At 42.2% G+C, this 27,617-nt stretch overlaps 1 protein-coding gene and 1 long non-coding RNA gene across 6 annotated transcripts in view; one reads left to right on the top strand and one right to left on the bottom strand.

Annotated features, from left to right (window-relative positions):
* Positions 1–36: 36 nt before the first annotated feature.
* Positions 37–16,201, bottom strand: LOC113622040 (uncharacterized). The gene is made up of 2 exons (XR_003433391.1): positions 16,086–16,201; positions 37–469 (listed from the first exon to the last, which is right to left on the bottom strand). It is a non-coding gene; the product is annotated as an uncharacterized LOC113622040 (long non-coding RNA).
* A 125-nt stretch (positions 16,202–16,326) lies between these two features.
* RCAN3 (regulator of calcineurin 3) overlaps positions 16,327–27,617 on the top strand; it is a 28,809-nt gene continuing 17,518 nt past the window's right edge. The window contains exons 1-3 of one of the 5 annotated variants that reach the window (XM_027109714.1): positions 16,338–16,553; positions 16,824–16,949; positions 24,058–24,312. In XM_027109714.1, the coding sequence (XP_026965515.1) occupies positions 24,118–24,312 (195 nt within the window). In that variant the 5' untranslated portion in view covers positions 16,338–16,553; positions 16,824–16,949; positions 24,058–24,117. Of the gene's footprint in view, positions 16,554–16,823; positions 16,950–24,057; positions 24,313–27,617 lie in introns of those variants that run through there. The other 4 variants (XM_027109716.1, XM_027109715.1, XM_027109713.1 and 1 more) reach the window with 4 other exon arrangements.

The following is a 27,617-nucleotide window of genomic DNA, read 5'->3' as shown; positions in this document are numbered from 1 at the left end:
CTCATCTCATGAACGACAGCAAACTCCTTTTACCGATCTGGGTGTTTGGATTCTTTAATCAATAGAAATTGATGAGGCCAGACAAGGAATTCAGGTAAGGCTTTATCGCTGCGGCACAAGGGAGCAAAAACATGTAACAGGTGTCCTTGCGCACTCCCTGAGGGGGTGACAAGCTGGTCCCTTAAATGCGGTGAGGGGGGGTGGATCAGTGGGTAGGCCAGAGGGGCAGCTTAGGGGGTCTGCCCACCCCTTGTAGGGACCATGCGCAGGACCCCGCCTTTGCTCCTGGCACCGCAGAAGTGGCAGCTGGGTTTTGGCCTTGTTGTACCTCATTGTTCATATTTTGCCCCAACTGCACATGTGGGCAGTTATTTTTAGTTCCTTAGAGTTTCTTGTATTCTGCTGGTCGAGGAGATATTCGTCCAGGTGCAAGTACTGCAGCAAAGGGTCCCAGGTCCCAGGTCCCAACCTGTGATAGGAATAGAAGAGAGTTTTACTTGAACCAAACTGAGGATTACAGCCCAGGAGACAGCCTCTTGGATAAGTGAAGAACTGCTCTAGAGAACCATGGTTTTCAGCACAATTTTGTGTCTTGTCAGGACAAAGAAAACCAAATAAGTCAGGGATACATTCCTTCAAGGTTTAAAAACAAACAAACAGATCAGCACATACACAGTAAGTCAGTATGGCCTTGGCACCTGGAAAGGGAGTCTTATCATTCAAAGGAGTACTAGCATTGGCATCCCAGGAAGGGAGGCATTTAATCTTTATTTTTAACATGGACATTCTTTACTTCTGGTCAATATGTCCTTTTCTTTAATAATTAAAGCAGATGTACAATTTGACTAATGTTTGATAGGCCACAAACAGGCTGTGTTAGTTAGCATAAAATCAAGTTAACCTATGTATAAGCCAGAATGACTTCCCCATACCTCAATATGTGAAAATGTCTTTCATTGCTCTTAAAAGGTGTTGGTGTCCATTCTGACTGAAATAAATCACAGATTCAAAGAAAGAAAGATTCAAAGAAAGAAAGAAAACAAACTCTACTCTGTGGGCATTTCCAGTGTGCTGCTGCCACTTTAAAAACGGAAAAACTGTAAATTCAGAAAATGGTCAAAGCTACCTGGGATACTTTTTTTTCTTCCAGTTTTATTAAGATATAATTGACATACAACACTGTATAAGTTTAAGATGTACAGCATTATGATTTGACTCACACACATCATGGAATGATTATCACAGTAAGTTTAGTACACGGGATACTTTTGAAGTAAAAGAGCAAGGTAGGTGCCTGAGTCAATTCCCCTCAAGTCAAATCACCTAAAGCCGACAGCTTGAGTTGTTGGATAAATGTGCTTATCTAATTTACATTTCAACTGTAACCCATTCAACCCGGGCCTCACCAGACCATGACTTTGGCTAATAATACTTTTCCTTTTTATACCCAGACTGTTATAGCACAAGCTTCTAATAGCTGGAAATTAACCACTTCAATGTGACATTCTCTTCCCCAGCCCCATCATCTGCTTTTTTGAGAGATTCTCAGGAAACATTTCAAGTGTACTGTGTGCTCTGTAACATCTCTTGGGTTTTCCTTTTTTAATTACTCCTCTTGCCATGACCTCTGCTCTACCAGCCGCTTTGAGACCATCACTGAGCTGGGTCAGCTGCCCCCTGCTGGTGACCTCCCACTGATATATACTCCCCCTACCCTCTCTGGTCCTTACGGTGGGCCTCCCCCTCCAAAGCATGGGTCAGGCCTTCAGCAGCCCCTGGAAATAGCTTCTTGTGAGCCCACAGGTCCAAACAGAACCTCAGGAACCCTTCAGAAGCAGGATTCTCATCTGGTTCCAGGTAGGCCTCCACACCATGGGGCTAGCTGCCCATCCCCTTTCTCCTCCACCAGGTTTCTCTGAGCACCTGAGAACTCAGACCTGACTAATCCCACTGAGCCCTGAAAGAACAAGTCTTTCCTCAAGAATTTGGCTTCATCAAAAAAAAAGCCCAACTCAGTGGTCCCTCCCAGAACTGAGGCAACTCAGCCTGGTCCTTTAGACACTGGCAACATCAAGATGAATGCTCGTAGCATTTGAAAACCACTCAGTGGCCACACACATTGTAGTACAACTGTGCACATGATCTCTGGTCTGGTCATTTAGGCGGGGTTTTTTTAGTGTCTTCTAGATCTCCGGTGATATTGCTCCCTGACTGAAGGAAGATCACATGGCCTGTCCAATAATAGCTAAGAGAAGCACAGAGCAGGACACAGGGAGGCAGCACTGTATCAAGGCTAAGAGTACAGGCTCTGGAGCTTACTTTCTCTGAAACCTTAGGAAAATACATAACTCCTCCAAACCTCAGTTTCCTCATCTGTAAAATTGGCATGGTAATACTGCCTCCCTTGCAGTTTGTTGTAAGGATGTAATATACAACAATGCCTGGTACTGAGTGACGTCTAAATAACATTAGCTACTGTTATTATTTTTCTTTAAGCTAGGGAGCTTAAAGAAATAGAGGCACAGAGTATAAATAGAGGCACAGAGCCACAGGCCAAAGTCAAAGAGCTAGGTGCTTAGATTTTTGGCTTCTTGCATTGTATTTGGGGCTTGGCCACCTTTGGGAGGCCTTTTGAATAGACATGTATCTCATCTACTCATGAATGGATTTTTACAAGTTTAACCTTATCACCAAGCTTGTGGGTATCTTTTTGAAGACGCCCTTGCATACACAGTTTCTAAAACTACAAAGCTAGTCTCAGTCATACCTAAGGATAAAATCTTCCAGTTGCCAAGGTATGCAAATGCAATGGACTGAATGTGTGACCCCCAAATTCATGTGCTGAAACCCTAATCCCAATGTGATGGTATTTGGAGGCGGGGCCTTTGGGAGGTAATTAGGTCATGAGGGCAGAGCCTTCATGAATGGGATTAGTGCCCTTATAAGAAGAGGCGATGCCAACAAATTGGACAACCTAGAAGAAACGGACAAGTTTCTAGAAACCTACAGCCCACCAAAACTGAATCAAGAAGAAATAAATAATTTGATCAGACCGATCACTAGAAGTGAAATAGAATCTATAATAAAATAAATTCCCTGCAAACAAAAGTCCAGGACTGATGGCTTCACTGAGGAATTCTACCAAAACATACAAAGAAGAACTTATACTGATCCTTCTCAAACTCTTGCAAAAGACTGAAGAGGAGGTAACACTCCCAAAGCCATTCTATGAAGCCACCACCCTGATAAAGATACTACCAAAACCAGACAAAGATACTACCAAAAAAGAAAATTACAGGCCAATGTCTTTCATGAACATAGATGCAAAAATTCTCAATAAAATACTAGCAAGCCAAATCCAACAACACATAAAAAAGATCATAGACCACAATCAAGCTGGGTTCATCCCAGGGTCACAAGAATGGTTCAACATACACAAATCAATCAATGTGATACACCACATCAACAAAGGAAATGACTAAAACCACATGATCATCTCAGTAGATGCAGAAAAAGCATTTGATAAAATTCAACATCCATTCATAATAAAAAAAAAGGAAAAGCGTTACCAAAGTGGGTATAGCGGGAACATATCTCGACATAATAAAAGCTATTTATGACAAAACTACAGCCAACATAATACTCAATGGTGAAAAGTTGAAAGCCTTCCCACTAAAATCTGGAACAAGACAAGGATGCCCACTCTCACCACTTCTATTCAACATGATATTGGAAGTCCTAGACAGAGCAATCAGACAAGAAAAAGAAATAAAAGTTATTCAGATTGGAAGGGAAGAGGTAAAATTGTCATTATGTGCAGATGACATGATACTATATATGGAAACCACTAAAGACTCCTAGGACTTTAGTGGTTTCCATATATAGTATCATGTCATCTGCACATAACACAAAAACCACTAGGACTGACAAACGAATTCAGCAAGGTAGCAAAATACAAGATTAACATGCAGAAATCTGTTGCATTTCTTTAGATTAACAATGAAACATCAGAAAAATCCTTTTTAAAATCACATCAAAAAAGAATAAAATACTTAGGAATAAACCTGACCAAGTAGGTGAAATACTTATACACTGAGGACTATAAAACACTGATAAAAGAAGTTGAAGATGATTTAAAGAAATGGAAAGATATCCCATGCTCTTGCATTGGAAGACTTAATATTGCTAAAATGGCCATACTACCTAAAGCAATCTTCAGACTTAATGTGCTCCCTATCAAATTACCCATGAAATTTTTCACAGAACTATCAATAGAACAAATAATCCTAAAATTTACATGGAGCCATAGGAGACCCAGAATTGCCAAAGCAATCCTGAAGAAAAAGAACAAGGCTGGAGGCATAACCCTCCCAGACTTCAGACAATACTACAAAGCTATAGTAATCAAAAGAGCATGGTATTGGCACAAAAACAGACATATGGATCAATGGAACAGAAAAAAGAGCCCAGAAATAGACCCACACACCTATGGTCAATTAATCTTTGACAAAGGAGGCAAGAATATACAATGGAGAAAAGATAATCTCTTTGGCAAGTGGTGTTGGAAAAGCTGGACAGCCACGTGTAAATTAATGAAGTTAGAACACACCCTCACACCGTACACAAAAATAAACTCAAAATGGCTTAAAGACTTAAATATGAGACAGAACACCATAAAACTCCTAGAAGAGAACATGGGCAAAACATTCTCTGACATAAATCAGAGCAATGTTTTCTTAGTTCAGTCTCCCAAGGCAAAAATAAATAAAAGCAAAAATAAGCAAATGGGACCTAATCAAACTTATAAGCTTTTGCACAGCAAAGGAAACCATAAACAAAACAAAAAGACAATCTACAGACTGGGAGAAAATATTTGCGAACAATACAACTGACAAGGGCTTAATTTCCAAAATATATAAACAGCTCATACAGCTCAATAACAAAACAAACAAACAGGGCCTCCCTGGTGGCGCAGCAGTTAAGAATCTGCCTGCCAATGCAAGGGACACAGGTTCGAGCCCTGGCCAGGGAAGATCCCACATGCCATGGAGCAACTAAGCCCATGCACCACAAGTACTGAGCTGGAGCTCTAGAGCCCGCAAGCCACAACTACTGAGCCTACATGCCACAACTACTGAAGCCTGCGTGCCTAGAGTCCATGCTCCACAACAAGAGAAGCCACGACAATGAGAAGCCCTCGCACCACAACGAAGAGTAGCCCCCGCTCACTGCAACTAGAGAAAGCCTGCACACAGCAACAAAGACCCAATGCAGCCATAAATTAATTAATTAATTTAAAAAACAAACAAACCAAAAAAACAACCCAATCAAAATGTGGGCAGAAGATCTAAATAGACATTTCTCCAAAGAAGACACACAGATGGCCAACAAACACATGAAAGAGTGCTCAACATCACTAATAATTAGAGAAATGCAAATCAAAACTACAATGAGGTACCACCTCACACTGGTCAGAATGGCTGTCATTAAAAAGTCTACAGATAATAAATGCTAGAGAGGGTGTGGAGAAAAGGGAACCCTCCTGCACTGTTGGGAATGTAAATTGGTGCAGCCACTATGGAAAACAGTATGGAGGTTCCTTAAAAAACTAAAAATAGGGACTTCTCTGGTGGTCCAGTGGTAAAGAATTTGCCTTCCAATGCAGGGGACGTGGGTTCGATCCCTGGTCAAGAAACTAAGATCCCACATGCCGCAGGGCAACTAAGCCCACATGCTCTGGAGCCCACGCGCCTCAACTAAAGAGAAGCCCATGTGCCGCAACGAAAGATCCCGCATGCTGCAACTAAGACAGGATGCAGCCAAATAAATAAATAAATAAAATATTAAAATTAATAAAAAGTAAAATAAAATAAATATTTAAAAAAAAACTAAAAATAGAGTTACTATATGACCCAGCAATCCCACTCTTGGTCATATATCAAGAGAAAACCATACTTTGAAAAGATACATGCACCCCAATGTTCATAGCAGCACTATTTACAATAGCCAAGACATGGAAGCAAACTAAATGTTCATCGTCAGATGAATGGGTAAAGACGTGGTATATACATACAATGGAATACTACTCAAGCATATAAAAGAATAAAATAATGCCATTTGCAGCAACGTGGATGGGCCTAGAGATTATCATACTAAGTGAAATAAGTCAGGATAAAGACAAATACCATATGATATCACTTATATGTAGAATCTAAAATATACAAATGAACTTATTTACAAAACAGAAACAGACTCACAGACATAGAAAACAAACTTATGATTACCAAAGGGAAAAGGGAGTAAGGGGAGATAAATTAGGAGTTTGGGATTAGCAGATACAAACGACTGAATATAAAATAGATAAACAACAAGGTCCTACTGTATAGCACAGGGAACTATATTCAATATCTTGTAATAACGTATAATGGAAAAGAATATGTATAACTGAATCACTTCACTGCACACCAGAAACTAACAACAACAAAAAAAGAAGAGGCCAGAGAGCTGGCTTGCTCTCTCTCTGCCACGTGAGGATACACAAGACATCTGTAAACCAGGAAGAAGGCACTCACCAGAACCTGATCGTGATCTTGGACTTCACCCTCCAGAACTGAGAAATAAATGTCTGTTGTTGAGAAGCCACCCAGGTTACGGTATTTTATAGCAACCCAAGCTGATTAAGACAGCATGTCATTAAGATTTTCTCTCAGTTCTAAACCCACACTTCCAGCGGATGGCTTTGGGGTGCCGGGGCTGAAACCGCCTTTCTGCTTTGCCAGCTGCTCCCGGTGAGGGAGACAGTGAGGCTGCACGAGGAAGAAGGACTTACTCCTTCCTATTTCTTGTTCGTAAGTACATCACTCAGCAACACTGCTTCACTCTAGCGCAGCAGCAGCTGAATCTGGTTTTGCAGTTCTTTCCAGCACTTGGACAACCAACTTCATAGCAACCCCTCAGAGACATCAGCACCCCCTCCTCAGAGGTCTGGGATCCAGGTCTGCTGTGCCCTCCTCTTACATATTTAACGCCCTTATTGACATAATTCACATACCTTACAATTCACTCATCTAAACTGTACAATTCAATGGTTCTTAGTATATCCATGGGTATGTGCAACCATCACCACCATTAATTTTAGAACATTTTCATCACCTCTAAAAGAAACCCTGAAAAGAAAATAATAGGTGGACTTTCTCACCTGAGATGGCCCACACTCTGTCTGTGGAGTGCATTTCTCTCTAAATAAATCCACTTCTTACCTATCACTTTGTCTCTCACTGAATTCTTTCTGCGATGAGACATCAAGAACCTGAGCTTCGTTAAGTCCTGAAACCAGTTGTTCTACAGGAACTAAGACCCCCATACTCACGTGGAGGGTGGCAACTACCTGCTGAGCACAAGCACGAGACCAGACTGTTCAGAACCAGAAGGTTGATGATTAAGATTCCTAAAACACCACACTGTTAGTTCACAACCAATCAATGAGAAGAAAGTCATGAATCCTTCAGCCTTCCCTCCCAAATGTTGCCTTTAAAAATGTTCCCCTGGGCTTCCCGGGTGGCGCAGTGGTTGAGAGTCTGCCTGCCGATGCAGGGGACACGGGTTCGTGCCCCGGTCCGGGAGGATCCCACGTGCCGCGGAGCGGCTGGGCCCGTGAGCCATGGCCGCTGAGCCTGCGCGTCCAGAGCCTGTGCTCCGCAGCGGGAGAGGCCACAGCGGTGAGAGGCCCGCGTACCACACACACACACACACAAAATGTTCCCCTAAAAGCCATTGGGGAGTTTGGGTCTTTTGAGCATAAGCTGCCTGTTCTCCTTTCTTGGCCCTGAAATAAAGCTTTCTCTGCTCCAAAAGAAGAAAAAAAGAAAATAACAGGTGTTGGTGAGGATATGGAGAAACTGGAACCTTGTGCACTGCTAGTGGGAATGTAAAATGATGCAGCCACTATGGAAAACGGTATGGTGATTTCTCAAAATTTTAAAAATAGAGTTACCATATGATCCAGAAATGCCACTTCTGGGTATATACAGAAAAGAATGGAAAGCAGGGACTCAAACAGATATTTGAATACCCACATTCACAGCAGCATTATTCATAATAGCCAAAAGATGGAATCAACTCAGTGTCCATTGACACGTGGATAAACTCACAATAGCTAGGTCATGGAAGCAACCTAAATGCCCATCGACAGATGAAAGGACAAAGAAGAGGTGGTATGTATATACAATGGAATATTACTCAGATAAAAAAAGAACGAAATTGGGTCATTTATAGAGACGTGGACGGACCTAGAGACTGTCATACAGAGTGAAGTAAGTCAGAAAGAGAAAAACAAATATTGTATATTAATGCATATATGTGGAATCTAGAAAAATGGTACAGATGAACCGGTTTGCAAGGCAGAAATAGAGACACAGATGTAGAGAACAAACGTATGGACACCAAGGGGGGAAAGCGGGGCAGGGTGGGGGTCGGTGGTGGTGAGATGAATTGGAAGATTGGGATTGACATATATACACTAATATGTATAAAATAGATAACTAATAAGAACCTGCTGTATAAAAAATAAATTTTTAAAATTCAAAAATAAATAAATTTTTTAAAAATGTGGTGTATACATACAACAGAATATTATTCAGCCTTAAAAGGAAGGAAATTCTGACATATCCTGCAATATGGATCAAACTGGAAAACGTGCTAAGTGAAATAAGGCAGACACAAGAGGACAAACACTGTATGATTCCACTTACATGAGGTACTTAGAGTAGTCAGATTCATAGAGACAGAAAGCAGGGAATGGTGGCTGCCAGGAATGGGGGGAGGCGGCTGGGGAGTTGACCGGGTAGAGAGATTCAATTTGGAAGATGAAAAATGTTCTGGCGACGGATGGTGGTGATGGTTGCACATCAGTGCAAATGTACTTAATGTCACTAACCTGTGTACTTAAAAATGGTTAAAATAGTATATTTTATGTTACACATATTTTACCACAATAAAAAAAAAAACCTGTACCCTGCAGCTATCACACTCCCCCCCGCCCATAGTTCCTATACTCCCTATACCCACCCTCCCAGCCACTGGCAGCCTCTAAGCTATCTTCTGTCTCTGTAGATTTCTCTGTTTTGGACTTTGACATGAATGGAATCGTGCAATATGTGGACTAGTGTGACTGGTTTCTTTCACTTAGCGTAATGTTTTCACAGTTCATCGAAGTTGTAGCATGGATCTGTGCCTCATTCCTTTTTATGGCTGAATATCCTCTTATCTTCTAAGTTTTAATAATTAAACCTCTTCCGTTGGTTCCTTTCATCCTGCTTCCTGCAGTTGCTACCTCTGTGATCCCTTTTTTTTACCTGTTCAGTTACTAGTGAATAGCTTTATATGTAGGTAACAATTCTTTATATTAAATTCTTTCTGTTCAAATCACTAGTGTGACTTCTGTCTCCTGATCAAACCCTGAGAGTCAAGAAAAACCAAGATAATTTGAATTCCTGGGCTATTCATGCAGCTGCCTATTTTTAATGTTCCATTTTCTTCCTTTCTTTTCTGTGCCCCACCCCCTCTCCTGATGATGGTCTTCTAGCTCTTATTATCCTCCACCCATCTGCAGCCCAAATTAATCAGGAAATAATATCTCCTCCTAACAAATTCAAGAAATGCAACATTTAAAGAGCGGCTCCTTCCAGCGTGGAGTAGCCCTGCTGCTCTTGAACCCATCTGCAGTGAATTCTGCAGCCTCTGAGTCTGCAGGCAAATAGGACTGATTCTTCGTAATTTAGAGGAACATAACTGGATGAAATCTTACACAGCATCCAGGCTTCAGAAGGCACTGATATACCTCATCTTACAAAAAAGATTGGAAGGAAATATACCAAAATATTGAATAATCTCTAGATCATGGGGTTATAAGTGATTTTAATTTTCTTATTTATCCTTTTGTTTTCAAATTATCCATAAAAACCTAGGTTATTTTTTTTTTTGCGGTACGCGGGCCTCTCACTGTTGTGGCCTCTCCCATCGCGGAGCACAGGCTCCGGACACGCAGGCTCAGCGGCCATGGCTCACGGGCCCAGTCGCTCCGCGGCACGTGGGATCCTCGCGGACCGGGGCACGAACCCGTGTCCCTTGCATCGGCAGACATACTCTCAACCACTGCGCCACCAGGGAAGCCCCAAATCTAGTTTTTATAATGAGAAATTTTAAGTATAAAAAATCGACATCACTCATCTCCCAACCAATGGTGCTGGTAAGAAGCTTCCCCCCTTCCCAGCCGGCTCTTGGATCCTGTTGTAACTCTCTTCTTTGGGGAATGACTGATTTTCCAGGAAGAGGAGATAAATGAGGGTGCTACCAGGGAGGCTGGGCAATTAAAGCCTCTTCAGGAAAAGGTGTCATCTACAAGGCAAATCCCATAGGAGATCTAGAGTGTGTGGTAGGCCGTGAATTTAAATATCTAATATGCCTGGGTGCTATGAGCCTTTGAGACAGAGAGACAGAGACAGAGACCAATTGGCAGGCAGGCAGGCAGGCTTCCATCTTCAGGCCTCTTCCTTCCTCAGTGTGTGTTCCCTCATGAGGTGATCTCTCTCACGATCAGAAGCAGCTCTGTTTCCTCCCTCCCTTTCTCTCTTCCAGATTTATTGAGCACCTACTACATACCACAACCAGATATTGTTATAGGAGCTGGGGATTTATCAGTGAACAGACTACTCCCTGCCCCCATGGAACTAATATTCTAGTAATGGGCTTAGGCCATTAAATCAGTAACTGCATAATTATTCTCTTAAATACAACTGTGATAGATGCCATGAAAAGTAGCATAGGGAACTGTGGGTCATTCACAAGGTATATCATTTGGGATTAGGTTTGGCTGCAACAGACACCTAACAGTATAGAAGAATATTTATCTCCCAGGTAAAGGCAGTCTGGATACACGCAACCCAGGGCTGGTATGACAGCTCCAGTGTCACAAGGAATCCTGGATCCACATCTTTTGGATCCACCACCCCAGCATGTGGCTTCCATCTTCAAGGTTACCTCCTGGTCCAAAATGCCTGCTGGAGCTCCAGCTATCATATTCATATTGCAGGCTAGAAGAAAGGGGAACAGTAGAAGTGCACAGGGTACCTCTCCCAGCTAAGTCAGCTTCCTTTTGCTCATATCTCACTAGGCAAAATTAGTTTATGCCTAGCTGCAAGGGAGGTAACACATTGCTGCCTTGAATAACATTTACTTGTAAACTGATAATAAACCAACTAATGTTTACTGAGCATCTGTAACGTGTCTAGCTCTTTAGAAAACAACCCTGCAGTGCAGATATCATCACTGTCATTCAACAGACTGGAAAAGTGAGGTTCAGTGGGTTTAAAGAAACTGCTCACAGATCACACCACCAGTGATGGTGGAGCTGACTTCCTGAAGCCCGTGCTCTTTCCATTGTATTTTGCTGCCTTCCCACCAGCAACTAAAAAAATGGAGAAGAAAGTTCCTCAGACTTCTCATTGATTATATTTAAAGAAAGGCCACTTTTTTCTATTTAAAGTGCATTGATGCTACGCAGCCAATGAAAAGAACTTAGATCTGTATAAAAGCAGGGACATGGTCTGTTTTGTTCACCACTATCTTCTCAATGCCTAGAACAGTGCTGGGCAAATAGTAGAAATCCAATAAATGTGAATGTTCCCTGAATGTTCTTTTGTACCCCTTTCCAGTCAATCTCCATCCTTCAGATGCAACCACTATTCTGATGCTGATTACCATAGGTTAGTTTGGCCTTTTATTTAACCTCATGTAAATGGAATCATACATCTATAACTCTTTGGTGTCTGCCTTCTTTTTGCCCAACAGTTTTTTGAGATTTATTTATGCTGTTATGTGTATCAGTAGTTTATCCTTTTAATGGCTGTGTAGTATTCCATTGTTGGAATATACCATAGTTTGCTTATCCATTCTTCTTTTGATGAACATTTATAATATTCCCAGTTTGTGCATGTTATGAATGAATAAAGATGTTAAAAGCATTCTTGTACAACCCCTCCCCCTTTGGGGGGGATACTTGCTGACATTTTTTGTGAATATATAACTAGGAGTTGAATTTCCGAGCCACAGGGTAGATGTACACTTAGCTTGAAAAACTGGCAAAAGTTCCCCCAAATTGGTTGACTCCTTTTACATTCCACCAGCAACGCTGGAGTGTGAGATGGAGATCTTTTATCATTTCTATTAATTCCATAGCACAAACCTAATAAGGACTTTTTATAAATTTATTTATTTATTTTTGGCTGCGTTGGGTCTTCATTGTTGCGCACGGGCTTTCTCTAGTTGCGGCGAGCAGGGGCTACTCTTTCTTGCCCTGCGCAGGCTTCTCATTGCAGTGGCTTCTCTTGTTGAGGAGTACCGGCTCTAGGGCACACGGGCTTCAGTAGTTGTGGCACGTGGGCTCAGTATTTGTGGCTCACGGGCTTAGCTGCTCCACGGCATGTGGGATCTTCCCTGACCAGAGCTCGAACCCGCGTCCCCTGCATTGGCAGGCGGATTCTTAACGACTGCGCCACCAGGGAAGTCCCTAATAAGGACTTTTTAAAGTATTGACTTTTAAGTCTACTCAGATAAGAAAAACAAAATCTGAAATGAAATCATCTGTCTGGAAATTCTCCTCCAAGGTAAGAGATGAGCTACTCAGGATCTGTAGCCTTACCTGATGAGTTCTACTTGAGTTTTTCAGGACAGCAAAAATGCTTATCAACCTTGGCATAGATTTCAATGGATTGAGTCACAAGGGATCAATTTCTCTCTCTTTTTTTCTCTGCCTGTAACTCAAACCTCACAATGATGAAGAGGAGAGGGAGGGAGTGTTAGAAATGTTAAACTACGTGAAGTTCGTTCATAACAAGCACTTATACACCGTGGGCACAATGTAAGAGGGAAGATGTGGAAGATTCCATTCTTGTCCTGAAGTTGCTCACAACCTAGTTGATAGATATAAGATGGCACCTCTCCCTCTGCCCACCATGAAAAGATTGATGTTGTTCTGGATTCGGCCCTTTGCCCTTTTTGTGTTTCTTTTCCACCTGCTCCTCCGGGGTCATCTCACCTGAGCTAATGATTTCAACTACCCCGCACACCTCCTTCCAAAATCACTATGCTTGGTTTGAGCCCACTCCTAGGCTCCAGACCTGTGTCTTCCAGCTGCTTCTATTCCAACTCCTCTCTCATGCTCAAAACTTACATATAATTCATCAGTAAGTTTTGTTAACTTTGCCTTTAAATTTCACCAGGAACATACTATTTTTCACCACTTCCGTTCCTATAACCCTTGTCCAAGCCACTGTCAACTCTGGCCTGCCTTATTGTAATAGCTCTACCAAATCAGTATTGCTATCTTATCGCCTGTTGCCTGCTCTTTACACATTTCCCTTTCTTTCGGTAATAAAAACTTGAATTACCTTTGGTGAATGTAACCGTCAGGGTTCCTGCAGAAGGTTAATCTGAGCTGAGTTTGGTAAAGGTTATATACAAATGTGTGGGCAGGGTTGAGGGAAACAAGAAGGAATGATAGGATGAAACTCTGAGGCTGCCAGCAGTAGGGAGCTACTACCACCTCTAGGCCAAGAGAAGGGAGACTCTACCAGAGCTAGGAGAGACCCGTATGAAGAGGGGCACTAGACAGAAGACTCAACAGAGGTATGTGGCCAACATGCAGTGACCCAGAAGGGAAAGGGCCTGCGGAAGGGGCCTAACTTCATCCTCCTCCAATCCTCTGCACGCCTCCAATGTCTTCTATGGATAAATTCAACTGTAAGCCAGAGAACTAGGGACCCATTGAAGCAGTCCATGCTGGTATCTCCTAAGGCACAAATCAGGTAGAAAAAAATGTAGAGTAGATAAAGGGACCAAGAGAAAATTTTTGGTCACACAGGAAGCCACGTTTCCCCAATTCTCAGTCCATGAGATTTAAGAGCTACTCCAGAGGTTAGCACATGACCCAGGTCTGGGCTATCAGAATAGTCCACGCCCCTTCTGAAGAGAGTGGCTTAATGATGCACAAGTAACCCAAGTCAGACCAACAAGATGCAGTCCTGGGACTTTTGTTGACAGCACTGAAGAAAAGAAACTCTAATGGTAAGGATATGATGTGAAGTTGTTAGCAGCCATTCTGCTATCTCATGGGGAAAGGCAGCCTGAGAAAGAAGTCAACACGAAGGAAAACAGAGTTAAGAAATGGAGATCAAATCCTGATGTCATACTTTTAAGCCCTTAGATCCAGCCATGCTTGAAGCCCACAACTTTTCTGCATTACATGAGGTAATGAATTCCATTTGCTGTTTAATCCAGTTTGAGTGGTATATTACATGCAAAAAAAACAAAAACAAAACCTCTTGAATAATATTTAATACTTATCCCAAAGACCAACATAAAGGCATACCTTTATGTCTCTAAATATGCCATTATTCTATGGAATGTCCTTTTCCATATTCTCCACCTAGAAAAATCCTACTCAAATATCCTCTTAATGCAAAGCCTTCCCTCAGTTTTCCAGGTAGAATTGCTCGATCCTTCCTCTGCTTTGTCAGCACTTTGCAAATGCCTCTATCAGTGTACATATAAAGTTGTGTCATAGTTAGTTGTTTGCTTATCTGTCTCCCCTATCTGTGAGCTCCTGAAGGGATAGATTTGCATGGCCCTTACCCCTGTAAGCCTAGTACCCAGCACAAGGCCTAAACCCTGAGTTAAACAAGGCTAAACCAGTCTTTTTACTTTAGGACTTCTCAGAGCCATTTCTGTGTTAAGATGCATTAATGGATCCCCATGCAGGGGTACCGAATGCAGCAACTTCCAAATTCATTTGACCTAAAAGCTCAATTTTTGCTGAAGTTGCTGTGTTTGAGAAATTTAGAGAAGAAAAATAACTGCGGCTCTTAGGGTGACCTTAACACATGAAGTGGCTCTCAATAAATATTTGTTAAGTGAATGAAAGGGAGAACTTGGTGGGGCGCAAGGGGCAGTAGGGTTGGAAGCAACAGAAACAACACAAGCAATGAACAGGAGGCCAGAGGGGTGATCCGTTGGACATATCTCTCTGATGGTGCCAGGTCAATTGCTAAAGAATGATTGGGACCATAATGCAATCCTGTTTCCTTAGTTTAAATCTAACAGAGATTAGATGTATTCTACACACTTTAATCCTTCTTCCTATCCCATGACCCAGGGGCTAAGTGCCTGAGGGCACTGCTTCCTTGATTTTGACCTTCAATTTGCTTCACTTTGCCTCAGAGGGGACTATGTGGGAGATCATAGCTGATTTTCCTCTAACTGCACACCTTAAGTCAAATTCCTTTCCTGTTCTGTGCCTCTGTTTCCCTCTCTGTGAACACAGGCTCCCTTCCAAGCTTGGCTCAGACGCCTTGGTAAAAAAATTTTTTTTTTTTTTTAAATAACCTGACAAAGGAAGCCCCAGTCCTACCACTGTAACTTTGGACAACTCATTGAACAGCTCAGGCCCTTGGTCTTTCTATTTGTAAAAGAAATAGAGGCTTCTGAGAGAATCAAGGAAGACTGTGCGGTGAAAAGTGTTTTGCAAACGGGGAATAAAACATTAGAAATGTAAATATTATTAGGATTGTACATACGATGAAGAGGAGGTGGAGGGGGAGTGGAGGGGGGGGGGGTTGGAGGAGGCGGCGGCTGCAGCAGAAGCCCACCGTGGTTCAGAGCCCAGGACAAGGAGTCAGCACCCGGACGCAGCCTATAGCTCAACCACCTAACTTGCTGTCTCGCCTTGGGGAATTAAGCACATGGAAGCCCTCTTCATCTATAAAAGGAGGATAATAATGTTCGGTTCGCTGGTTGTGAGGTTAAATGAGGTAAATCCTGCAAAGCACACGTTGCAGTGTACATAGTAACTAGCCCTCAGTAAATGTTCATTATATTCCTACTAACTATTCTTGCCACCGACTGAATGGGACCAAGCAAGAAAAGGAGATAAGCCATTTCTGGTCACGGTGCAAGACCAGAAGATCGCCAAAGGTCCCGCCGTCGGGGGCACCTAAAGCCCCCTCCCCAGCTAGACCGCCCAAGCCCCTCACCTGCGCTTAACAAGAAAACCCGGATGCAGGTCAAGTGCGAGCGCGCAGCCAGGCTCCCGCCCCGGCCCCAAGGCCGCACGCGAAGGGCGGGGCCGCTTCCTGCCGGCTACTGGGCCCCGCGCGCCCCCGCCGGGCGGTCTACACCGGGCGCCTGCGCCGCGCGAGCTCGCCGGAGGTGGGGGGAGGGGGGGCGGAGCCGCGCGGGACCGGGCGCGCGCGCGCGCGACGCCGACGGCCTGGCTCTACAGGACGCGGCTCGCGCCCAGGCGGAGGCGGCCGCTCCCGCGGACGTCGAGGGCGTGGCGGCTAGGCTCTGGGCAGCGGGCACCTAGCAGACTGTACCCCGGCGACCGCCCGCCGCGTCTCCCCAAGCGCGGCCCCTCGCGGCGCCCCGTCTCCCGCGTAGCCCGTCTGGCCGTCCCGGCCTCTCCTTGCCTGCCTGCCTGCCTGCGGCGGCCACGCGAGCAGGTGAGTCTCCCCTTCACAGGGTGGGGCCGCCTCTCCGAGCAGGCTCTGCCCCCGGCTCTCGGTAGGATGGGGGGCACTGGGTGTGGCAAGTTAAAAAAAGAAACGGTCCACAGGTGCCGGGAGGGGTGGGCGCTCCTGTGCCCGAGACCCCAGAGACGCTGCGCCTTTGCCTTCCGGGTCCAGCCCCTCTGGCGTCCAGGCTCTTCTCTGACAGCTCTGGGGTCGTGTCTTGGAAAACAAAACCAAGAAAAATGTTCTCTCTCCCAACAGCTGTTTGACTTTTTGAAAAGCTGACAGAGCCAGCGTGCTCCTGAAGGCAGAAGGGTGCAGTCCAGGGGCGACCAGAAGTTGGAAGCCCCTCCTTTTTTCTTGCTCTCCTTCCTCCGTGATGCGCGGGTAACGATCGCATTACCTATTCGATAACTTCTTGAAACTTGTCTGTCTGCTTCCATCTGCTGCCTGGACCAATAGAGCAGTAGTGGTCCGTTTTCAGGTTGCTTCGTCCCAGCTTCCGTGCAAAATCTGATCATCTCCTTCAGGGATTAGGAGTCTCGTGCAGGGAGCAGTTCAGATCCGTGTTGCAGATACAAACTAGGATTATTTAAAGTGATGGTTTAGTGCAGTGCTCAAAGCCAGAAGTATTTGCTCCTTCTTGTTGAAAGTTACCTAGCACACCACATTTATTCGAACTTTTAATAGAAGTCTCTGTATTTCATAGAAGTCTCAGATGTACAATTTCATAAGCGATTGACTTATTTGTAGCTGTGATTACATAGGATTTAAAGTGATTAATTTTAAGACTGTTTCATTAGCTCTGATTCAAAATACTAAATTATAAAAACACATAGACTGAGACTCAGAATACAGATGTTTGTGTATCAGCTAAGTGCGTGCTTTTTGGTGGGGATATTATATTGGTTTTCTAGAAATGGATTTTTGATGCGGGAAGACAGTGAAAGGCCTGAAAACTCAGAGCCCCTTCTTTAGCCACGCTGTCAGCTTTATGTTTTATCAGGTTGGCAAAACTTTTCTTTCTTAGCGTGGGAAGAGATTTCAGTGCTTTTCAGGAAAACAAGATTTGTCCCACTATTGAATTGTAACATCTGTAAAACTTTTAAACGTGTTCATGTTAAGGATTACAAATGAGTACAAATTTTGTATGGTACTAGAGGATATGTTGGTTGAAAGACTTAGGCAAAACATCATGAAAAATAGTGTGATTTGGAAATCTATTAGGCTGAAACCTGTGAAATAATGGGAGGTCTAAAGTTCAATACCGTTTGTTATTTAGACCCAAAGAGCTACAGAAGGTGGAGGTCAGACAGTGGATCTCCACTTTTTTCCTAGAATGTAGAGGTTATAATGAGAGGAAATGAATTACATACAGCGAAACGAATAGCATCAGTCTTTACATCTCTACTTCAATTATTCTTTAAAATCTGTTATTTTCATTTGTTCTGACAAATGTGAAAAGAGGGCATAGGTCATTGAAACATACAAAATTCAAAAATCTAATTTTCATCTTTACTGTTGCACCATTTTTTTTTCCATACCACAGCTACTAAAAAGTAGTAAGATTCTACCTAAAAGTAGTGAGTGGGGAGGAAGTGGGAGATAGAGGCTTGCAGGATAGCTATTCAGAACCCCCACATTGACAATCCAGAGGGTTTTTTTTAAAAAAGGAATTTAGTCTAAATTTATAATTTAGACGTTTTTAAAAGGTATTTAGTAGTTCAACAGCATCTGTGAGTATTTTCCTCATTTTATATTGAGAGGACAAATGTAATACAAAAAGCCAAGTGACTGTTCCAAGGTTATTCAGCAGGGCACTTGTAGAGCTGGAAATGGGGTATTTTGTTTGCTTCCAGTATTGATCAATAGCATTTTGAGCACATCAAAACGTAATAAAGTGCATCTAGCTAAGGTATTTTAAATATGCACCAAGTTGAGAAGCATACTATTTTGAAAAATTATTCTTTTTTAATCCTGGAGGAGGAGGAGGAATTTACCTTTTCCTGATCCGAATTTAAAATGCAGAGTCAAATCCATGTGCTTGACATTTTCCCCTGATGGATTACTTCTGTCACTAGGCTTGTAGCAGAGCAGAGGGTCATGCTACTTGGAGTTTTCCACTCATGTGATATTTCCATGAAGAAACAATTTGCCAGAAGCCAGCCACAGCTACCGTTGTGCTGCAGATGATGCTAAACCCTGATTAGCACAGACCTTGGCTTACAAAAGCTAGTGGATATCGGTTCAGCCCTTTCCAATCAATATTTCCCTGAGTTAGTAAACTGAGGGACAGGTTAGCCTTGTAGGAGTTGCAGTGAGGCAGAGTTAGCAACAACTCCAGTCATATCAGCATAGAGGCAGTATACTTCTGTAAATTTTTTTCTTTTCCTTAATAAAACCAAACAACTTAAGTACCAGCTGAGTTACCTTATAAGATGATTTCTTTACAGATGTGCTAGGATTGTCTTTTCCACTGGTTGACTCTGATCATATCTCTCTGTTCAAATCTGGCTGCATTTATGATGTCAGGAAATTGTGAAATAGTTGATGATGTTGACTTAAGCTATATCCAAAAAAATCTCATGGCAGGCCTTTAGCAAGAGAACCGTCATATGAAGGACAACATCTCTAATACTGTGTGCACTGAATTACAACATAAAATTCTTTGAGGCCCATAAAAAGTGCACCATGGCCTTTTCTCAGTTAGCTCTCTGGGGGTTTTTTTAGTTTTTTTTTTTTGCGGTACGCGGGCCTCTCACTGTTGTGGCCTCTCCCGTTGCGGAGCACAGGCTCCGGACGTGCAGGCTCAGCGGCCATGGCTCACGGGCCCAGCCGCTCCGCGGCATGTGGGATCCTCTCGGACCGGGGCACGAACCCACATCTCCTGCATCGGCAGGCGGACTCTCAAACACTGTGCCACCAGGGAAGCCCAGCTGTCTGTTTTTAAATCTTTAAATGATTTCATACTGGAGCTATATTACTACTACCAGTGGTTGCTCTGGAGCTGATTTTATTGATCTGCAACTGAACAGTTTTCTTGAAATGATACAAAGTATTAGTTTTATTTTTTTAGTTTTATTTTTGTATCCTTTTTGTTGCTTGGAATTAGATCATTTGGGTGTGCATTTTTCTCATTTTGTTATTTTAATATAAATTCCACCGAAGGTTCTGATATTATTGGGGTCCTTTCGACCCAACAATACATTGACATAGATTGTGCCTATGTAAAAATAATTAGTTATCGACCACCAACTATATGCAAAGCATTATTCTGAGCACGCAGCATGTATTCTCTCATTTAATACTTCTAACATCGTTATTGGATAAGAATTATTATTATCACCCCCATTTTATAGTTGAGGAAATAGAAAGGGAGGCAAAGTAATTTACCTAACATAGAATACAGGGGACAGAGTTTAAATCTAGAGGAGTCTGATTATGGAGCCTGAATCTTTCTGAGATATATTTAAATATTGTTCAAACTTGTTTGCAGTTACTATGGTATTTCATTAATCCATCCTTTTAAGCTGTATCAAATATACACTACTGTATAAGTGAAGAAAATATAGCAATACTATAAAGATTATTGAAATATCTTGGGACAAAAGGCAAATAATTTAACAATAATGTAAAAAAATTGAAGGGAAAATACCTATAAAGATATTATAGGGGATAACTGACAAAATGTGAAAATCGACTCTGATTTAGATAAAAATATTATATCAATGTTAAAGTACTTGGTTTTGATAATTGAACTGTAGGTTGTATAAGAAAATGATCTTATTCTTATACACTGAAGTATTTGGGAGTAAAGGGGGCATACCCTATCTTGGTCTCAACGGTTTGGGGAAAAATGTATATGTATTAAAATGAGAGAATGATTTTTAAAATAGGCAAAAGTGTAAGTAATTGTATACAGAAAAAGGGTACACAGGAATTCCTTATACTATTCTTACAACTTTTCTGTTTGACATTATATCAAAAGAAAAAGTTACCCCAAAATGAAGGTAGAAAACAGGAAATGAAGGTGTAACATTCTAAGAATTTTTTTTTTTAAGTCAGGTGAAGGATTGTTTCTTGTGCTCTGATTTTCTTTTTTTTTAGAGGTTGGAGGAAGGAACTTGAGACAAACAGAAAATCTTATCAAAAATAGCTTGACTTTCTCAAATTTCAAAATCTAGCCATTCAAAGCTCCCTAACACTCCAGCCAGGCCAGGTGTTTTCATCACCTGTTTTTTTTTTTTTGCGGTACATGGGCCTCTCACTGTTGTGGCCTCTCCCGTTGCGGAGGACAGGCTCCGGACATGCAGGGTCAGCGGCCATGGCTCACGGGCCCAGCCGCTCCGCGGCATGTGGGATCCTCCTGGACCGGGGCACGAACCTGTGTCTCCTGCATCGGCAGGCGGACTCTCAACCACTGCGCCACCAGGGAAGCCCCTCACCTCTTTTTAATGGGGAGGGGGAGGATAAAGACATTAGTGTCTCAGAGATAAGAGGTAAAGACAGCCCACTTTTAGTGATACTGAAAGTTAAATTAGGTTGGTTATATCATTTCCCTGCCTAAAACCTTCAATGCCATGCTGATATTGACTAATTTTTATGTCAGAACTCTGTAACCCTACTTTCAAGGCAGCCTGGCCCAAACCTACCTTTCTCACTTTGTTTCGTGCCATCCCCACCAAACCTGGTCCACTCTGGCCACACCAAATCTCATGATCTCGTGCCTGCTCCTCTTTCTGTCTTCCTGCCTTTGTCCGTGAACTGTTGGCTTCGCCTGGAATGCACCCCATTCTCTTCCTGCAGAAATTCTGTTCATCTTTTAAGTCTAACCATAACCTCCTTTGGGGAAGCTGTCTCTAATCTCATGCAGAATTAAATTTTCCTTTGTCTGTGCTGCCGTATCAGAGGGGTAAACACAATACTACCTGCTTGCGTTCAGTAATCCTTATTAAGCATATACTCTGAGCTAGAAACTGTGCCAGGGACTGGGGATTCAAAGGTACTCAAGCTCTGGTAGCTTAGGAGTGATTTGTAAACAAATAATCAAGTACATAACAGAGAAATGAACAAAGCTACGGACTCTACCTGACAATTTAGGCTTAAAGAAAAGATTACAATGAAAGTCACAGTGAGATACCATTTTCCCCCCCAGCACGCCCCTGTCCAGATCAGAGATTTCCAGCACAGTCATCTACTTAAAGGAATAAGTTTTAAACAGTTGTAGTACCAGATAGGTATATTCAAAGGAAAGCTAAAAATACAAGTCTAGAACTCAGGAGAGAGAGGTGGAGTTCAGTGCGCACAGGCAGGAAAGACCTGGGGGCAGATGAGAATTTTTCGGGATCCTGTCGGTTTTCAATGCATCATCGCCTCCAATGCCCAAGATTCTGCTCTTGCTTCCCGCTCAATTTTGGTGACATCTTTCCCTGCTTAAGAATTATTGAAGCGGGGGCTTCCCTGGTGGCGCAGTGGTTGAGAGTCCGCCTGCCGATGCAGGGACATGGGTTCGTGCCCCGGTCCGGGAAGATCCCAAATGCCACGGAGCGGCTGGGCCCGTGAGCCATGGCCACTGAGCCTGCGCGTCCGGAGCCTGTGCTCCGCAACGGGAGAGGCCATAACAGTGAGAGGCCCGCGTACCGCAAAAAAAAAAAAAAAAGAATTACTGAAGCGAGAGACTGTATTGATATACATGTGTTGTGTGTGTCAACCACGGGGAAGCAAGAAACAAAGCTGAGAAACACTGGTGATGGAGTAGTTAAAATCCTTGGGCCTCCATAAAACCACCCAGGAAGAGTAAGATGAAGAAGAGGATGGGGTTGAAACCTCGAAGAGACGTTGTAAAGGGTGAGTAGGGAAAGAGGAGCCAGTGACAAGGGCAGCTGGGGAGGAAGGAGAGCCGGGAAGGACAGAGCCCAGGGAGGGCATGGGCACAGAGACGTCCCAGAAGGAATGGGTGGGCGGCGGTCCCGAGCTGCAGAGACAGGCAGAGGCCTGGGATTAGGACACCACGAAGAGGCTGTTGCTGTCCAATGGGGGCAGTTTTAGCTGGAAGAGGGTGGCGGGAGTCCTGCAGTCCTGAATTCACGAGTGACTGGAGTTGAGGAGACTCCTCTTTGCAGCAAGCCGGTAGGAAAGGGGAAGCAGAGACAGAGGGAGGTAGATGGAGGGGCAGGCCGACTCCAAATGGAAGGTTTTCTTTTTTCAAGATTGGGCCGGAGTGGGGGTGGGGAATCTTGAAGAGGTATGTTTGCTGAAGAAGAGGAATGAATGGGTGGAGACGGAGAAATTAAAAGTATAGGAGCCAGTTAATGGAACAAGGTCCTTTGGGGGTATTATTGAAGAGAAGAAATTCTTGCTTTGGTGGGATCTCCTTGAGGATAGGAACCATGTTTTATTCATCTCATAGCTCCCTGTACTTGGCATGCAGTAGACACTCGGAAAATGTTTCTGAAAACAAGTAAAGATTTTACTTTTTAGAATTAGTCTTTCCTGATTGATACAGTGGAATAACGGGGGGAAAAAATCACTATTTTTTCGCATGATTAACATTCTGTACTGTTTTCTATATAAGCAATATATTTGCAACTTCGTGTTCTTTGAAATAAAAGAGAAAATCACGAAGGGAATATTGAGGTAGTAATAATCATGCTCACTTAATTTTTCTGTGCCTGATAAGTATTACTTAAATTCCAGCATTTTGAAATGTGTTATGTTCAAGTCACTCTGCTTGGTGGATGTGGAGTGCAGTTCATCAGAAGAGACAAAAATGCACGTAAACAGTCCTATAAGACAGACTCTGTTCATTATTTAACAGTGGGACACTATCAGCTCCATGCTTTGGGGTTAAAATTACTGATTTTTAAGCATTCAGAGAAAGGACATTTTTAAAATTGTCTTCTATGTCAGATTTTGCCCGTTGTAAATATTACTGATATTAGCAAAGACCAACTTTGTATAGAGCTTTCGGTTCTGTGTAACTTAGTTCTTCGAGAGTGTATTCAAAAAGAACAAATTGTTTAAAAAAAAGGTAAAGTCAGCTTATTGCAGACCATATTTTAGGGTGCAGATGGTGAGTGAATCCGTGTGGGTTTTATTCTGCTCTGCCAATTTCAGTGTTGCAGACCTAAATCCCAAACAAATATGCAAAGGCAGTTCTGGTTCACATTTTCCTTCCTACTGCTTGTAAACTGGTGTACATGTTGATAGTATCTCATTTTGTATTATACCCCCAGCTCCATTTCAGTAGAAAACTTGCAGCCTTTTTTTCGTAATATGTCGTTGCCAGTGAAATATATTACATAAAGTATGCTAAGCAAATCAAATTAGTATGTATAGAATTCATTTATGAGGACTGTAATGAGGTTATTTAAACTTTGAGTGATCTTTCCTGAATAAAATTGCTTCATTTGATGAGTCGCTGTCTTGAGAATTAATTGGAGCGTTATTGGGCCTTCAAAGTCTTATCTCTGTTGTTTTCTTTTTTTTTTAACAGTAGATGCCTGGTAGACATCTTAGAACTTTAAGAACGGAAAAGACCTGCTTTTAGGGGATAATGCTGAGGGACACTATGAAATCTTGGAATGACAGCCAGTCAGATCTCTGTAGCAGTGACCAAGAAGAGGAAGAAGAGATGATTTTTGGTGAAAATGAAGATGATTTGGAAGAAATGATGGATTTAAGTGATCTGCCTACCTCACTTTTTGCTTGCAGTGTCCATGAAGCTGTGTTTGAGGTGCCAGAGCAGAAGGTAGGCATGTACCCTGCCTTTCCCTGCCTTTGATAGTGTGTTAAATGTGTGCGGGTTCGGGGAAACAGCATGTCGCTGCCCGTTTGCAAAGTTTATTACTGGTCCGTGACAAGTAGAGAAGTGTGCATCAAACTTTAGACATTGCTGGGGCATTTTTATTATGCTTTATGAGACTATCAGTCTGCAACAGATAGGAAATATTTAAAATCCAGTCCTTCCCCACAGACATTTTGAGAAGTACTGGTTTCTAGTGAACTCTGAATCAAGTCCTATTAAGTTCATCCATTTATTCATGCAGTCATTCATTTTTGGAGCCTGTGGTTAAAGAGAAGCTAAGTGATTTTTAGCCTGGCTTCCTATTACTTGGGAGTTAATTCACAATAGAAGGAATTATTTTAAGCCTTTTTCTAGGGCTAATTACATAATTAGGACTATTTATGATTTCATTTTAACAGAGTTGTTAGTATTTCTTGTTTTACTTTCTACAACCTGGCCAGGGCAAAATGATTGAGTTTATTTTTTTAAAAGGTTACTCTTCTTTAGTTCATTCATTATTTAACTGGAAAAAGAGATTGTATGTGCGCTTTTGGTTCCGTCGTGACCTCACAAAAGCTTGTGGATCTTAGTCATACAAAAGTAAAATATTTCTGCCACTGGTATGAATTTTGCATGTTCTAAGACTTCGTTTAAAAATCCTATCACGATCCTTTTAATTTGCTATCTATGCCCTCTAAGTATTTTCCTTCCAGTGACTCTCATGGAGCAGAACTTGATACAGTTTGACTCAGTACATACTTGAGTGCTCCAGTGTGTAAGGCACTGTACCAGTTGCTTCAGGGAATTTAAACAGCTTCTGCCACAGAGAGTTTACAGTGCTGCAGTGGAGATGATCAGTAATTTGATGTAAGATAGAATACTCGTGCCTTTAGAGACACTTGAAAGTACTGAGGTAACAGAGGAGTAGGATCACAGCCAGCTGGAATAAAAGAGCTTACGGGGAGTTGCATTGCAGAGGAGCTGTGTAAGTTGGGTAGGAGTTTAGCAGGGAAGGGAAAGGCAGTTCCAGCCAGAGGGAACAGAATGAGCAAAAGAGCTGAATCAGGAGAGCGTGGACCGCTTACTGCAGGGAGCAGTGAGCAGTTCTGTGTGGCTGGCGCTGAGGTGAGGTGTAGCCAACGTCAAGAGCAGTTGGGCTGGAAAGGTGAGTGTGAGGCATCCTGCAGACTCAAGGAGCTTGCCCTTCTGTGGCCAGTAGCCTCTGAGCAAAGGAGTGGCAGTCAGAATTACACATTGGGAAGGTCAGCCACAACCTGTAAAGGGCAGAGTGGTGGCAGGAGAGCCAAAAGCAGGGCCCGTTGGGGTGCGCTTGTGGAAACCAGCCTAGAGGTACAGGAGACCTGGAAGGGGAGAGGGAGAGGGTGGCAGCCACCAGATTTTTACCGTTTGGGTTTGTTTACATTTACAAATGCTATTTTCTTTCCCAAGTTCAGTCACAGTGTAGACATTTTGAAATCATTCTTCCTAGTTTTCTCATACGTTTTAAGAGCTCTAAATTTTCATGTAATAAATAATTACATTGACTTTGTTGTTGTGAGAAACCACATGTATTACTAGTTTATCTTAAAATTCGTAAGAATTTTTCAAGAAACCTCACAATCTTATCTGTCCCAAGTTTTTCTTTTTTTACTATAGCCTAGGGGTTTGTTTAACTTGCCGAAGTGATGAATTCTGGTTGGTTTTCAACTTTAAAACCATTTGACGTTGTATCTAACCTAAATTTATATTGGAAATCATATCACCAGAAATTCTAGCAGCAGTTCAGTGGACTTCACATTACATACAGTTCACATTACAACTCATAGGAAATTTGATATAAAAACCTTCATGATAATATCTGAAGCTGCAGAATATAAAATGTTGATATAATAAAATTATATATGGATCATTAATTGGATATAAAGTGTAAGGAGAATCAAATGTTTTCTTTATAGTTTGCTTCTCACTATCAGTGTCTTATTTTGCTTTAGTTTCTTCTGGAATAACCTGTTTGTGCAGGTCATCCACATACGTGCAAAAAGCAAAGCAAAACAAAAACCACTTCTGATGGATTTTGGACAAAATAATTCTGATTGCAATTAAATGTTTTATTTTCAAAAGAATTTTAGTTTTTTCTCCAGGTTTGAAAAGGTTTTTGTCTTGATAATTTTATAATTGTTGGAATGCGCTTCTACCCTCTTCTGAATGGTGGACTGAGTAACACAGGGGCCATTGTCATGTGAAGGTGAATCTTCATTTTAGATTGCTGGATTTGGGCTCTACATTTTCATCAGTTTTTGTTGAAAATTGCATGAGGTGGGGGAGGAAGAGTAAAGAATATGGGAAACTGTAAGAAAAATAAACCGAGGAAAAGGCTTATCTCGTCATTTCTGTTTCTGCAGCAGCACGGTTGCTAGTTTTTATACATGTGCTCAGCTAATCAGCGGCTCCATCTGGAGCACTGCAGGTTTAGTACCTAATTTTTCTGTAACAGATTGGAATTTGTTCCGTGTGATTTTATTAACTTGACATTTTTAACCCCAATTTTCCCTTTCTTAAAATAAGGAAAAATTGAGCAGCCTTCTGGTTTGAACATGAGAGGTCTTCAAAATGCAATTTAGGTTTTTATGATGGGAGAAACTGGAGTGATTCTCCTTTCTGATTTAGGTCTGAGTATCTGAGGGGACTCAGTAAATGTTGATGCGAAGCAGCGTTCTGGTAGGACTGACTTTATAAAGAAATGCATGTGGCTATTGGATTAGTCTCTTCGCAAAGCACTACCCTTCACACATGAAACTGTTTCCACTGACCTACTCACCATACGACATTTGATTTATTTTTCTAATGACGATGGTTGGGGTATATTAAGACATCTCTACTTGCTCTCCTGGTCCTGCTTTTCGATCAGTGACACTTAGCATCTAATACAGTTCCCAGTACGGGGCAACACCTGTTAAATGTTTGTTGAATGAATGGATTATGTAAGATATTTGTGGAGGATTAGTGATACAGAGCTGTGGTAGAGAAACAGACTTATAAGCTGAGTGAGGTTAAGTAGTATGTAGAAGATTTAATCTGAAATTGTGATTTCAGATACACTGGCGCAAATTCTTCTGTGGTCTGTATAATCATATTCATAATATAATCTTTCTGTCGAGCATTTGGTTTCTATACCCTCCATTTAAAGAATAGAAAATATTACTTAAGAAAAATAAATGATATCTGGAAGTTAACTGAAATACCCTGAGTCTCTGGTTTTTAGACCTAAT

This window comes from Aethalodelphis obliquidens, unplaced genomic scaffold (assembly GCF_003676395.1).
Source record: "Aethalodelphis obliquidens isolate GAN/ISIS:26980383/991018 unplaced genomic scaffold, ASM367639v1 scaffold9, whole genome shotgun sequence".
NCBI classification, from domain to species: Eukaryota; Metazoa; Chordata; class Mammalia; order Artiodactyla; family Delphinidae; genus Aethalodelphis; species Aethalodelphis obliquidens.
Note: the sequence above shows the minus strand (reverse complement) of the source record. Positions and strands in the feature narration are given on the sequence as shown.